This window comes from Ostrea edulis, chromosome 10 (genome assembly GCF_947568905.1).
Source record: "Ostrea edulis chromosome 10, xbOstEdul1.1, whole genome shotgun sequence".
Classification (NCBI taxonomy): domain Eukaryota; kingdom Metazoa; phylum Mollusca; class Bivalvia; order Ostreida; family Ostreidae; genus Ostrea; species Ostrea edulis.
Window position 1 is genome coordinate 35550299 of NC_079173.1, and position 16409 is coordinate 35566707.

General features: G+C 36.4%; 1 protein-coding gene across 1 annotated transcript; it reads left to right on the plus strand.

Annotated features, from left to right (window-relative positions):
• Positions 1–1331: 1331 nt before the first annotated feature.
• LOC125665910 (uncharacterized) lies at positions 1332–13142 on the plus strand. The gene is made up of 5 exons (XM_048898884.2): positions 1332–1569; positions 5373–5482; positions 8342–8564; positions 12457–12681; positions 12799–13142. The coding sequence occupies exons 1-5, from the start codon at positions 1528–1530 to the stop codon at positions 12928–12930; spliced, it is 732 nt and encodes a 243-aa protein (XP_048754841.1). The 5' UTR covers positions 1332–1527; the 3' UTR covers positions 12931–13142.
• Positions 13143–16409: the final 3267 nt, after the last annotated feature.

Consider the following 16409-nt stretch of genomic DNA (forward strand, 5'->3'; position numbering starts at 1 on the left):
TAAAGATAGAAGAAATTCACCCTAGAGAATGAAATGGGTGTGTGTGGAATATTTATCTATCGGTTTCCGGGGATTTTGGTTTGAAAATATGGGGTTTCATGCGATTTTTATGCGTGTTCTCAAAATCGTCTGGAGTAAAGAAAGGGTCGAGACTCGAATTCATAACTTTTTAGTTCGAACACTCTTCACAATGAACGGAAAATGCAAGAAAACACACAGCCCTACTTGTCAGCACATCCCAGTAACAGCTTTAGATATCTACACAGCCTCTCGGGGTGGAATTACCTTTTACCAATACGTTGATATCAAAAGCATGCAGTCATTGACTCTGATATCCATTACCATGCTTTGTCCCCATTCTATTTGAAAATCAGTGACTGTAGTTTGAGAGAGAGAGAGAGGGGGGGGAGGGAGGGGGTGCCTTTACTATATAGGTCTATACATATTGTAATAATAGCTATTTCTCCATGAGCGAGCTACAGTTGTAAACAATGTATGCATGAATACAGATAAATATAGTATGTACAATTACGTCCATTTTAACGACTTTGAATTCCGAAAGAAATGAAAGTAGAATGTAAATATAAGAAATGAACTTCTTTTTTTGAAAATACACGAGGGTATAAATTGTAATGCTTCACATCGGCATATTTTTCATGAAGCGCTAATATGATGTCAAATTTTGCGGTATTTTCATTGCTTGAAAGGTTGTTACTTGCAAGGGAGATAATTTGATGTTGATCTAAGTCACGTGTAACTTAACAATTTCCAATATCTAAGGAAAAAAGAAAAGAAAACCAGAAGTAAAATTAACCTGGTCTCTAGATGTTCTTGACGCTTTGATTTGTTTATAATAACATTGTTGATGTGACGGGAAATTCTACCTCTTCAAGGCAGTTCTAAAAGCATTTCTATACTTTGATTTATCATGGTTGAAAAGGTTTCTGTTCTTTGTTTGCATGTTCATGATACATGTATTTGATTTTTAAAATCTGGTATAGTACCCTCCTAATATATAGCCTTTAAGGTCAAAATTCTCCTTCATGCTAATTTCCAATAAAACCATATCTTTGTGAACAGTACTGACTGGTACTTTTTATAGTTGACAATTTCCCCACCCGAAAGTCTCATTGCCTAAAAATTACATGGGATAAGAGTATATTTTTGGTACGATGTATTCTTTGCGATAAAAATTTCCAAATGATAAATAAATTGGTTGTAAACACCGTATATACTAGACTTTAGAAATTGCTGCACCATTGCAGAAAGTTATAGTCATCCATGACATAAATATTTGCTGTGGTTTACACTTCTGCGCTGAGAACATATCTATATACTGGAATGCATGCTTGTAGATATCACCTACATTCCGCTTTACCCACCGTATTTTGTTTTTGCATTTCTATGATATAGACGTGACCTTGAGAATATTTTCGCAGCTTGCCGCTATTTATCTGAAAACAAGTTTCTGAAAATTCCAAACAACTCGCGTGCCACTATAATTCACTTGCACCCAGAGACTCCAAAATGGATGTTTTGCCAATGTTATCGGTAAAATTTGTCTTTCTGGTAAGTTTATGTATATTTTCTTGAATCACAAGGCCTGTCGTTAAGAATAATAGTTAACTGTGATATTAAATCATTCTATTGCATTACCTTTGGTATGTAAATACACCTTTGGTAACAATCTCTCTCTCTCTCTCTCTCTCTCTCTCTCTCTCTCTCTCTCTTGAGTTGCTACAACGCGGTTGAAGAAATGTTACAAACACCTACTCAACTGCAAAACCTTTAATACTTCTAATAGGACACAGACGGTCATACTGTATAACAAGAGGCCCACGGGTCACAACGCTCACCCGAGGCACCTGGTCCTACTGTTTTTCAGAGGTCTTTTTTCTAACCCAATTTTAATCCACGCAAAATAGCGATGCTTTACTATCAATATTACTAACATGGTCTTGTTGTTCAGAATAAATTTTTTTAAAAAGATACTACCCAGAAAATGCCAGCAAAAATAATTTTAAAAATCAATAAGACGATTCAAAGACTTTTAAAACAATTTATTACAATTATTTACAGTAAATCCTGCAGATTACTACGCGAGGAAATTATATCATCACGTAATTTCGCGATAGGCATCACTCGTAGCGCATGATGCAAAGTTTTCTGTCTTTTTTTTCGTGGAATCCCTCCATCCACCGAAAAGATAATATATATTCATTCCTTATCATTTAAATATGTAAAGCATTGAGTTTGAATGATAAAACATGATATGATTTGAAATCAATTAAATATTTATTCTAGAACTACATTATATGACGCTTCGAAATTGGCGTAGTAATTTATGAAAACATCAACTGAAAATCGGAAATGGCGGCTTCCACGAACTGTTTACTTTTGACTCACAAACGGGTTCCTTGAGAACTGAAAGGCCCAGCTTTGAAAGGATGAGTTAGAGATGAATCCTGTGGATAGAAATTGCTGGAACTTTGTTGAGTGGAACTGTCATTTACCTCAATGTTCGATGTCGGTACGAACGGTAAGTGTGGGACGTGCATGATGTGTCATGCGATCAGGAACAGGGAAGTAGGGTTCTCTTGGGGGTTTCCAGGGGGACGAGTGAGTGTTGCAGAGGGTCTTGCAAGTTTTACTAGTGAATTACTAAGGCATTGCTTTTGATGGTCACTGCAATCCCTGTTATAACTGCGTACGGACCCCTCGTACCGGTGCCCACTCACGAACATATAATATGTCGGAGTTCAAAACCATCGTCGTTAAGGGTTAGAATTGCAGTCGCTCTGAGACAGTGTGCGGTGTAATTTTGAGAGCATCCAGAATTTCTAGATACTAAGTATGTCAGACATGAATTTCGAAAACTGGTATGCTTTGACAGGCTAATTTGCTGTGAACCACACTTTCTCTGATTGTGGAGACGCCATTGCAGCTTCGGAACAGTGATTGAATAATGATGTGGCATTCGGGTCTGTGACATGAAGAAGTTGTCGTAGGGTGCGAACTGGACAATTAATTGTCATTCCCCGTTCAGTACGTTCGCTTATCCTGTGGAGCATCAGATGTGTTGAGATCACCCTGCCAATTCTTTTGCTTGGTTTCATGGGAGTCATATTTATTTTATTTTGTATAATTAATTGTTTATTTATCATTTATTTTTAATATGTTAATGTTTTTGTTGAAGGAATTTATTTGGATCGATAGAGTTGTTAAGTTGTTCTTTTCAGGATTCCCAATCTATAAATAGATCTATAAATATAGACCATTCAAGGGAATCACCAACATTCCAATAGAAAGTAGTTCCGGTCATTTATTATTTTATTTTTCGGGGTATACGATATGATAATTCAACCAATGAAAAGGCGTGTAAACATGTAAAATTAAATGATTTAAATGTCACTAAACATACATGAGGGTGTGAACTGCGATGGTGTACGCCAGCATTCTTCATGAATGATGTTTTTAAAACTAGCGCTTCATGAAAATTATGCTGGCGTGAAGCGTTGCAGTTCATACCCTCATGTATATGTGTTTTCAAACATGACGTTTATTTTTCATATTCACATTCTACTTTCATTTGTTTTGAGATTCTAGCTGTCAAAACAGACTTGAAATATTTAAATCAGCATGTTGTTTAAATGTTTTACTACAAATGTACAAACTCCATATCTATTAAGAGGGCAGAGTAGTGTACAAAGTTAAAAATCATTGACAAATCAACATTAATTTAACAGTCAAGTTTTACATAAAAATACATGTCAACAGATTGCACCAAGACACCAGGAAAAGTGTTACTATATAAAGCATTGATACCGGACGTCTGTGGGGGTATGACAATCATGTAGTGCAAGTAATCCTTTTTGGAATTGTCAGAAAATCCCTGCATTCCTGAGCAAATCATGTTCTTTGAAATGTTGAAATCTTCGTATGATCCATGTGTGGCAACAGCAATCCCAATAGTGATAGACTCCTCCACACCTTTAACAACTGTCTCTCTTGGAGTGTAAAATAAATTGCTGTAAACAGGGAAATATTCGCCCCCGTTTTATTTTCGTCCCTTTTCGCCCTCGTTGCCACTTTGCGAATTTAAGAGTGATGAAACTGTTTTCTCTCATATCTCTCTTTTAACACAACTATGTCTGGGCGAATTTAAAACGGAGCGAAATTGTCTGCAAGTGTAGAAAGGCGAAAATACATGGGGCGAAAATAACCCGGTATACATCATATTTTATTTAGGAAAAGACGTAAATTAAAATATTGGTGATATTCCTTTGCAATATATCTAACCCTCAATAATAAAGCTGATCAGAGATTTCAAAAGAAAAATATTTTTTCAACATTCCTATTTTTCCAAACGAATTTGTGTTTTGGATTCTGATATATGGTAAAATTATGTGCAATTTTACACACTTTTCATTCCAATTTCTAGGCAGACAGCAACGAGCAACCATGCTTACAACATTGGTTTACAACTTACATAAGAGTATAAATAAACACGATTCTTATAAAACTTTTCTAATCATGTAAATCATGTATTCCATCACATGTTAGGCAAAGTTCTCCTCAAATAATTGATTATTGTTCGTTATCTTCACCTTTCACTCTGCATGGCTAATTTTTATTTTATATTTGTTATTCTTTCAATGAATTACATCAAATCAATCATTTTTAAGCGATTGTTCAACGCACACACTTCCAGATTCAGGAGCACTTATCGTTCTTTTGAAATTCCCGCAATTTTCAAGTTAGTTCTATTTTTACTATAAAATTTGTCATTAAAACATGAGAGGTTTGTGGTGAAAACATAATGAAAAGGCAAAAACAAAAAAAACACTGATTAGTACGTACATGTACCAGGTCCTTTAACTGTAAAAATGAAAATAACAAATAGTGATCAATCTCATAACTCTTATACAGAAAACAAGATTAAGAGTAGGGCAAACACGGATCCCTGGATATATCAGAAGTGGGGTCAGGTGCCTAGGAGGAGGAAATGTTTCCCAAGAATCTTTATTCTCTGCAAAACATACGGCAAATGATTAAAAGGAACTGGTTTTAGCGAAAGTCCATCAAATTTTCTAAATAAAAATGATATAACATTTGTTTGTTTGAAGATATCAAAATCGATTTATACATGTGTATACGGTTTAATATTGTAAATCGAATGGAGATGAATTATAAGTTTTCCTATACGTTAGATAAAGCAAAGTTTACAGTGCGCGAAGCAAGTGATTATCTTTTGATCCCATAAACTTGATTGGAATGAAATTAAAACTATTTTGTTTTGGTTTTCAAATAACAAAGAAATATTAAAAACTACATGCACATATATTTATGTTATGTTCTGTGCGTATTTTCAGATTGTTTTTTCCTGTCTACCGTGCGTATATACAGAGGACTGCTTCAAATTCCAAAAGAAACAGAAAAACTATGCTCGGTTTAACGTCACAGATTCTGATTTGTCAAAGAGGTTTGTGGTGAAAAATATGTAAGGCTAGCAAAATTTCTAATGTAATTTGTTTTTTGTATTTAGAATACGCCTCATTGCAGCATCCTTCAATGTTAATCATTATATGATAGTATATGATATTAGTTTGATACATGTAAATTCAATAACGTTCGTAATTAAATAAATTACCTACAATACATTTGGCTGTTCACTTCACTAGGAGAATCTTGAAGGCCGTTGGTAAGTTTAAAACAGAAGAATTCCAGTCATAGCGATTATTGTGATCTTGTTACTCTCTAAACTTTTTTTTTTAAAATGGCTGAAAAATACGTCCAAAAAGTCAATATACCACAGATGATCATAGAATTGAAATCATTTGAAGGAATTAGAAGAGGCATTCCTAGTCAGACTCCATGATAATCATAGGTCCGTTCATTGTTCTCCTTGATGTGAATTTTACGAAAGTATAAATTCAATATCTGCATATTTTCAAATTTGTGACAGTTGTCGAAACCTAGAGAATATTCATATATTAAATAGGCCTATGTTATATTTTGAATATACTATGCCAAATAGCAGTCAGGGTTTGACAGACAGTGCACGACCCTAATGGGAGTGCAATATTTGTAAAGTTTGGCATGGAGTAAGAGAAATGTAACATTATTATAATGTTGAGTGCCTTGTTGTTGTTTTTTGTAACATGTACGTTGGATCAATGAGCGCTCACTCCTAACACAGAGACTTGCTCCCCTTTCATAATATGTAAACAATGCCAAGGCATTGCCGCCTAACAGGAGGAGACATGATGTCGGACCTCCAACTTCCTGTGAACCTTGTTTCCCTTGTAATGTCCCCTACTTCGCTCACTCATCGCCTCAGATATTTGAAAGTCATGTGAAATCCGCTCCCCACACGATGTGTTTACCGTGACCCACAGAAAGGACCTCGAACCTCGCACACTACATGTGTTCGTGTGAAGAGCAGCGGAATCATCCGAAGGTTGCCGATTGTATGCGCATGTCGTGTCCGGTACTGTAGGGGGTTCTTTTGATTAGGCGATAATATACTTTTTTATTATATTATTACAACTCTGTCACTATAACATATTGAAAGGGAATTTTGATGCCCTATGATTGTCCAAACGATCTTTTCTCGTGGGTACCTCAGAGTGAGTTCACCTCAAAATTAACCTTGGGGTTTATTCGGATTTCCTTTTTGACCAACCATTGCGTCGCTGAATTTCTATCGACCAATCAAATTGCGCATTTAACAGTATGTATCGGTAAATCAAACTTGACCGTTAATGGCTTTACCAAACATCACTAATTATGATCAAATCACTATCAATTATCAGAGGTGGGATCAGGTGCCTCGTGTGATTCTGCATCAATTTACAATTTATCCAATTTGTCAGAAATTACCATTCTATATACAGTTGTAGTTTATCATACTGACAAAATCTTTATCCGAGTTTCCAACATCTACATAATGTTGTTTAACGCAGCATACAAACTTAAGCATTGAGAACTTTATGACAAACTGGATGATTTCAGCTAGATCCATCGTCAAATTCTCATATCTACAGTATGAAACAACATCCCATTATCTCATGTATATGGTGTTTCTGTCTTTCAACTGATCCGACAAGCGGGAACATGTTCTGCGTATGATACATTTTTATATTGAGGTAGGTTATTAACAAACACGTTTATTTTAACTACTGATCACTTCGTTTATCTGATTAAGATATAGGACTCAAAGCGAGTGTAACCGGTCAACAGGGAATGTTTACACCTTTTCCCACCTCTGGTATCTCCAGGGGTTCATGATTGCCTTTTTTGTCAATTTTGTATTCTTTATAGGATTCATGATATTGATCACTGTTCGTTATCTTCACGATACAGACTTATCGCAAAAGTACACGAAATATTCCTTTAGAATAGAGAGTCGTTATTTCAGAAATTTGGATATGTTATGTCAAAAACAAATGCTATCTGTCATTTTTCTTTTCCATTATTAAATGCAATCATAATTATTGGAATCATGCTAAATCGGATCCTGGTTGTATATTGTTTAACGTCCTGCTCGAGAATTTTTCACTGAAATAGAGACGCCAATATTGCCGACAAAGGGCTGAAAAATTTAGGCCTATGCTCGACGCTTATGGCCTTTGAGCAGGGAGGGATCTTCATCGTGTCACACCTGCTGTGACACGGGGCCTCGGTTTTTACGGTCTCATCCGAAGGACCGCCCCATTTAACCGCCTCTTACGACAAGCAAGGAGTGCTGGGAACCTATTCTAAGCCAGATTCACATCGTCATGACATTTGTTTGTTTTTAACATAAATAAAATACTATGAAAAGGTGAAGATAACGAACAGTGATCAATCTCATAACTCTTATAAGGAATACAAAATTAAAGAGTTGGGCAAACATGGACCCCTGGATACATTAGAGATGGGATCAGGTGCCTAGGAAGAGTAAGCATACCCTGTCGACCGGTCACACCCGCCGTGAGCCCTATATCTTGATCAGGTAAACGGAGTTATCCGTAGTCAAAATCAATGTGCCAAGAGCGGCCTAACAATCGCGATGAAAAACGTCAGACAGTATTTGACGCAATGACGACGTATTTGACCGTTTGTTTAAATTCCCCACACTACGCTTACACCAGTTGACTGTATCAAATGACGTGACGTTGTAGGTTTTGTTACGCATTTCTTCGCCGTCCAATTTAGTGAATGACCGAGTCTGAACAATCAGGCTGATACTGAAAATAATGTGTATAGTTTTCATGTAAGGAACCCCTTTAAGAGACCCCTGGCACCCTTTCAGTCAATATCCCTCTCTATGTACCAATCATTCTTTTTTCTATTTCAGTGCTGAATTTAACTTGACCTTTCGCACAAGAAAAGCACACGGAATGATATTTTACATCGAGGGAAAGTACTCCAAAGAAGCCCCATACGATTTTGAAAGTCTGTATGTCCGGGACGGGAAATTAAATCATTTGGTGTTCAATCCAGAACCTACCGGAATCGGAAGTTCATTTGGTAGTCATGTGATTACCGACTTCGACGTGAACACGGGGGAAGATATACAGGTAGATGAGGGAAATATTCTGTATCTGTGATATCAATATAGTAGATGAGGGAAATATTCTGTATCTGTGATATCAATATAGTAGATGAGGGAAATATTCTGTATCTGTGATATCAATATAGTAGATGAGGGAAATATTCTGTATCTGTGATATCAATATAGTAGATGAGGGAAATATTCTGTATCTGTGATATCAATATAGTAGATGAGGGAAATATTCTGTATCTGTGATATCAATATAGTAGATGAGGGAACTATTCTGTATCTGTGATATCAATATAGTAGATGAGGGAACTATTCTGTATCTGTGATATCAATATAGTAGATGAGGGAACTATTCTGTATCTGTGATATCAATATAGTAGATGAGGGAAATATTCTGTATCTGTGATATCAATATAGTAGATGAGGGAAATATTCTGTATCTGTGATATCAATATAGTAGATGAGGGAACTATTCTGTATCTGTGATATCAATATAGTAGATGAGGGAAATATTCTGTATCTGTGATATCAATATAGTAGATGAGGGAACTATTCTGTATCTGTGATATCAATATAGTAGATGAGGGAAATATTCTGTATCTGTGATATCAATATAGTAGATGAGGGAAATATTCTGTATCTGTGATATCAATATAGTAGATGAGGGAAATATTCTGTATCTGTGATATCAATATAGCTTTACTTAAGGTGGTTCATCATTTTATTTTATTTAATGACTCGTTTAATCACCTCGTCTGAAGCACAATTTCATTTTTTTCCAGAATGATAGAAAAGTTCTTTTGTTTGGAAATACGATATTCTAGAGTCCAAATTTTGTTGTGATTTGGTGCATGAGATGAATATCTAATAAATCACGCCGAAAAGATTAAAATGAAAGGTGAAAATAACGAACAATGATCAATCTCAGAACTCTTATAAGCAATACAAAATAGAGAGCCGGACAAACACGGACCCGAGGGGCCCTGGATATACCAGAGGTGGAATTGGGTGCCTAGGAGAAGTAAACATCCCCTGTCGACCGGTCACACTCACCATGCGCCCTATATCTTGATAAGGTAAACGTAGTACTCCGTAGTCAAAATCAGTGTGCCAAGTACGGCCTGACAATCGGTATGAAACAAATCAGATAGTATTTGACCCAATGATATTGGCAAACTAGATCATTCAAATGACCATAATCGTTCTAAAAAATATCTATGAAAATTGAAAACATTATTGATATTTTGTAAATCTACGGATAAAATCTTCAAAAAATGTGTCAATAGGCCTGTCTTAAGTTTTCTCTCTTTGTATTCTAACATTTAGTGTGAATGTGACAACTTCCGGGTAGTGACACAATCAGACTGTGCAATATTTTAAGTGTTATATTGAGTATGGATGCTGTTCAAAATCGAAAACAGTTGAAATAATTTCTATGAGAGGGTAAGAAAATGTTAATGGAAAAAACCGTTTAGATTAGGAATACTATACTTCTATGTAATGAATGGTATTATAATGGTATAGAAAGGGTTTTGAAATATATATAAGAAATCCTCACAGGTATAAAAAAGGGTTCTCAGAGCGGCAAAGCTGTTGTGTATTTTCCTCATCCGAGTTTTCATGAAATGCCAAAATTGAGATGTAGTGGTATACATATTTCAATACACGTATCAACACTTCGCGAAAGTTACGTCCCTTGTCCGCCATCTCCCGGATAAAAATAGTATTTCCCTACGTTGGCCTTTGTAATTTTCCTATCTGTAGCTTGGACATCTGTTATTTTTCCATCAATTGCAGTCAACTACAATATGCCCCAGATTGGGGCAACCCATTAATTTGTATGAAAACTTGGTAATTGGCTAAAATTCAAAGTAATAACATCTTACATTTGGTAAGGTAAAGAAGGGAAACTTGGTTTTTCACCGATTGACCTTTGACTGACCCCGCAAAGGGACGTAACTCGCGGCGAAGTGTTGATAGGTGTATTATGACATCACATTATTTCGCGGATTTTATGCCATCAAATATTTTCATGGCCTTCTGTAACGTATACCCGCGTGCACGATTCCCTCCTAAACATAACTGTATGAAAGGTGAAGATAACGATCAGTGACCAATCCCACAACTCCCACAAGCAATACAAAATAGATAGTTGGACAAACACGGACCCCTGGACACACCAGAGGTGGGATCAGATACCTAGGAGGGGTACGCACCCCCTATCGACCGGTCACACCCGCCATGAGCCCATTATCCCTGCCAGGCAAACGGAGCCATCCGCAGCCAAAATCAATATGCCAAGTACGATTTAACAATCGATATGAAACACGTCAGACAGCATTTGACCCAATGATAGGTTATATTGCCAACTAGATCGATATAACGACCATAGAATTTGCGAAAAGCATGCACGATCCCCGGGCCAGGACCAATCTAATTAAAATCAGTCTTCTTAGATCCGCGTTCGTATACTCTGCGTAAGTATAGTGATTGTGAGCGTATCCTAGGATCTGATTTTAATTAGATTGGGCCAGGACCAGGGTGGAGCCACAATATAACTTTAAAATTTTGCATGGGAATACCCCATTTAGTTGCCTCTTACGACAAGCAAGGGGTACTGTGGACATATTCTAACCCGAATCCCCCAAAATGTTCTTGGTTTTTAAAGGTTATTTTAAGATTATACTTCTTTCATACCCAAGGACCATGGAAGTCCATTTGACCATATATGAATGGGTTATACTTTTGATCCATTGCGAAATTTGCCTTAATTTGCAGCATAATTACTGTGAAAACGCCGGTGAATTTATATCATCAGCCTTACAGTTCAAGCTTGAAAGCAGGGAATATCCTTTGATGAAATAGTTTAGGTATACAGTACAAAATCATCCCACTTTTCTTCGCTGCTATTTTATGCCTCTGAGATCGAAGATCGGGAGCATATTGTTTTTGTCCTGTATGTCATTCTGTCTGAAACTTTAACACTGCTAATAACTTTTGAACAGTAAGTGCTAGAGCTTTGATATTTCACCTGAGTATTCCTTGTGACAAGACCTTTCCATGGGTACTGAACCTATTGACCTTGACATTTGACCTACTTTTTAAAAAAAATGGCATTGTTCATAACTTCTACATGGTAAATATTAGAGCTTTCATATTGCATATGAGCATTTCTTGTGACACGATCTTTCTACTGGTACCAAGATATTTGTCCTTATGACCTTGGCCATCTTTGGAATTGACCATTATTGGGGGCATTTGTGTTTCACAAACTCATCTTTTTTTTTACATTTCAGGATCTCCCCATAGAAATATATACATTTGCAAATAAATTTAATATTTCTTATCAGGGTATTCTTTGCCAGGTTCCTTGGAAATATCACTGAGGGCCCCTTAGCTCTAGAGACGTACAAAATGGAAATGAACGGAGAACAGCAGACAGACAAGCATTACTTACTTAATATTCTTCGTGTATGTCTACACATAAAACGGATACAAGGTCCTTCCATTGGCTCATGTCCTCCGCTGCTCACCCTATGGTGTTCCAGTTGTATCCAGTCTCTTTCATTTTTGAATCTACAGTTCTTCTCGAAAGTTCCTTCCCATCTCCAAGGTCTTCTCTTTCCAAGTGGTGCCCACTTCATAACTCTTCTTTCAGTGCTGTCTTCATTCTAAGTACATGTCCCAGATATCTCCACCTTCTGCGTTTTATCTTATGTTTTTGTCTTCTATTCCTCCTTGTTGCTGATCCGATCTTGCCACCTCACTCCAAGAATCCTTCCTAAGCATCTTTCTTCAAACTCTCTTAGACAAGAATACAAAGATCCATCTTTGAAACCAAAAAAGTTTTCTTGAAGTTTTCTTGCTACTCCAGTTCACATGAGATAAAAATCTCAGTGTATTTGTAGGTAAATTTCTTCCGAAGAAAGGACTTCCCTGTGGATCGTCACGAGTTAGATACATCTGCTCACCTTAAGGGGAAAGACGAAACGTCTTCATCTATAACTGCTTTGAGATCTGGCTTTGTGGTTAATGGAAAAAAGTATACAACACTTTCGGGCACCTTTCCTTTGGATCTGAAAAACAAAGCAGACGAACAGTTCATATGGATTGGAGGAGCATTTCCGAGCAGGGTACGATCAACCAATAAATCAAACAAATTCGATCGATTATTCAAGTGATTGATCAATCAAGTCACTACAACAATTAATAGAAAGTAAATTTTTAATTAAATATTCCATTTTAAACAGGGATTGGAACACTTTGATGGCATTATCAGTGATATTGTTAATGTCATAACAGATGAGAAATTCGATTCACCTGATGGTCGCAGCCTCGTTCTCCCATGTGACGAACACAATGTTGATGAAACGGGAAAATGAAATTAACCAGAATGGATTTTCATCAAACATGACAATGTGAACACAATGCTATATGAGTGTATAAAATGTACTTTGATTTTTAATGTTATATACTATTTATGTTCGACAGTGAACAGAGCATGTCTGGGTTTTTTGTTTTTTGTTTTTGTTTTTTGTATTGACTCTTTTTTAAATACAATACCACGTAGCGATTAAATTGTCACTTACGGATATCTTTTGAATGTTACATCATAGAAGTTCTTTTTTCAGGAATATTCAGGGAAAGAATGTTTCAGATGAAATTATAAAAGTTCTTGGAATCCAAATGCAACGGAATGGAAATGAAAATGATAATAGTTAAGCATCACCTATTGTAAAAATTGAGCTTAATTAAGTAGATTTTGGCGTGATCACGAGGTCAGGGGTCGAGTCCCGCTCGTCCTTTGGCCGCGTCCGACCTATGGAGTGAAAATATAGGTAAAAACTGCTCCTTCGCCAAACGCTACTTAAACATTTAGAAGTTACTCTCGAATTGAAGTTTCGTTTCGCGGCAAACCTTATCACAATACAATATCCTCACCACCATGGCTCACAGTATCCATTTACAAAAATATTACGATTGCGACTTAAACTTACGATATGCGTTCGATGAAAACTACGTATTATTCACGAAAGTTGCTTTAAGATCCAAACAATGTCTTAAGACTAAGACGATCGTAAGTTGTTCTCGTCCTTGGTTTCTGACAACTGTTCATGCGGAGTGAGCTATGTGAAAAAAGCGAAACTTATAACAGACGATGGCAGAGGAAAGGAAAAAGCACTGGTCTTCATCAGAGATAAATCTGCTTATTGAACAAGTTACGAAAAGGGCAGACACACTCAGGGGGAAATTTTCTCTATCCTTCATCGAAGTATTTATGGCAATAAATCGGAACAGCTTCCCCGGGTGGCAATTGTGTAACCAGGTTACCCTAGAATACACGGTTACTGTAGTACAGATACACCAACATCTCGTCAAAGTCAGGGTTATGTAAGAGTTACAGCCCCTTGTTTTATCACCTTTTCAAAGCCATGGTTATAAGGGCAATTTTGTAACCCGGTTATACTAGAAAAAGAGTTACCGTTACGTGAGGGTTATAGCCCTTTGTTTTAACACCTACATCTTTTCAAAGTCAGGGATACGCCGATTACAGCCCCTTGTTTCAAAATCCTATTTTATTTCAAAATCAAAGTTACGAGGGTCACAGCCCCTTGTTTCAAAAACCTACTTCGTTTCAAAGTCGGGATTACGAGGGTTACCCCATGTCTTAACACTTACTTATCTTTAAAGTCAAGGTTACGGCCCCTTGTTTCAACACCACTTCTATTCAAAGTAAGGATATTCTAAGCCTAGTGTCCAATCATCTTCCGAAGTTACAGTATTTTCTGTCTGTAACACTCCCGAATCTTTCGAAAACCATATGTATCACTGCTGAAGGAGTTACAAGGATGCAGCCAAAATCATAAGAATTAAAGATGGCCAACATCATAAAAGGATGGTCTTATTTCTAAATGATTCTTGTACATGCAACATTCATTCAGATGTAATGATATTAAGTTTTGATTAAAATAGCAGTTCTTAATGCATAGATATACATGTATTTTATGATTTCTTGTGACCCTTTCTCGGAGTAAAGGTGTTGGGTATTTATGGATAACTAACTACTGCATTCTAAAACTATAAGATATATAAGTTTTACATGTTAAAGATCCCTATTGTAATCTGGTTACAAAATTGCCACTCGGGGAATTTTTTCTGATTTATTACTATATCTAGCCTAATTGCAAAAAAATAAGCAATGTACATGAAAGGTGAAGATAACGAACAGTGTTCAATCTCATCAATCCCGTAAGCAATACAAAATAGATAGTTGGGCAAACACGGACCCCTGGGCACACCAGAGGTGGGATCAGGTGCCTAGGAGGAGTAAGCATCCCCTGTCGACTGGTCACACCCGTCGTGAGCCCTATATCTTGATCCGGTAAACGGAGTTATCCGTAGTCAAAATCAGTGTGTCTGTCACGAACGGTCTAACAATCGGTATGAAACACGTCAGACAGCATTTGACCCAATGATAGGTTGTATCTCTTTTCCCATTGGAATGTATCACATGTACTTGACCTCATGTACCACGTATTGTTGGTTTGAGAGAAACTTGAACTCGGCAAACTAGATCGTTATAACGACTCTAGAATTTGCGAAATGCTGACTTTAAACGAGACTGTTGAAACCCATGTACCCTCAACTTGTTTGGTAGTAGCTTGTCTCGATTTAAAAAGTGATTATACGCAGAACAAGCTCTTGCGTATGAAATCAGTTGAAAGATACAAACACTATATGCAGGTGATAATGGAATATTGCTACATAAATATTGGGAATTGACGATGTAGAAGCTGAAATTATCCCGTTTGTCATATAGTTGAGTTGTTAGTTTCCCGTTAGTATCTACTTTCAATAAATTGTCTAAGTATGAAGTAGAAGACTCTGTGGTGTCTTTTATTTCGAGTTCGCAGGGATATATCGAATCGACATATGAATGAAAGTTATTACCCTTAATAGATAAAACGTCGTCGATATATCTAAATGTCGAATTGAAGACAACAGGAAGATATTTTTTCTCCTCACGTAGAAATTTCTTAATAAATTCTGCTTCATATGAATATAAAAACAGAGGAGCAATATCTAAGTTTGTCCAAAACGTTCACCCTAACAACTAGGCAGTACTCATGTGCAAACACCGATTATCTTATGTTATGAATTGATGTATATACTTTGTTCGATTTTAAGAATGTCGTTAATGCTTTAAGATACTGTGTAAGACAACTCTCCATACTTCTGTATAAGTTGTTGATTTTATAGAATATATTTAAAATCGTGATCTAATATTCATTAAAATTTCGAAATCTTGTTTCATTTACACGAGTAAAAAAAGAATCAAAATGAGCATAGTGATTAAAAATATATAAAAGTACATGGAATACAATGGGAGAGAAAGATAATACAATAATACAATGATTTTGGAAGTTATAGCACAAACAAACAGTAGAGTTTAGACCACGCCCCCTTCAAAAGGAGATAATCATAAAAATGCAAAAATAGGGTGGGGTCATTTAAAAATCTTCTTCTCAAGAACAACCGGGCCAGAAAACCTGAAATATAAATGAAGGCTTCTTGACATAGTGAAGATTCAGCTTTCTTCAAATCATGACCCCCGGGGGTAGGATGGGGCAACAATAGGGGATCAAAATTTTACATGGGAATGAATAAGGAAAATCATTAAAAATCTTCTATTTTAAATTACTGGGCCAGGAAAGTACGAATTTACACAAAAGTGTCCTGACATCGTGCAGATTCAAGATTGTTCAAATCATGGCCCCCAGGTTAGGATGGGGCCACGATAGGGGATAAAAATTTACATACTAATGTATAGAGGGAATCTTTTAAAATCTTCTTTTAAAGA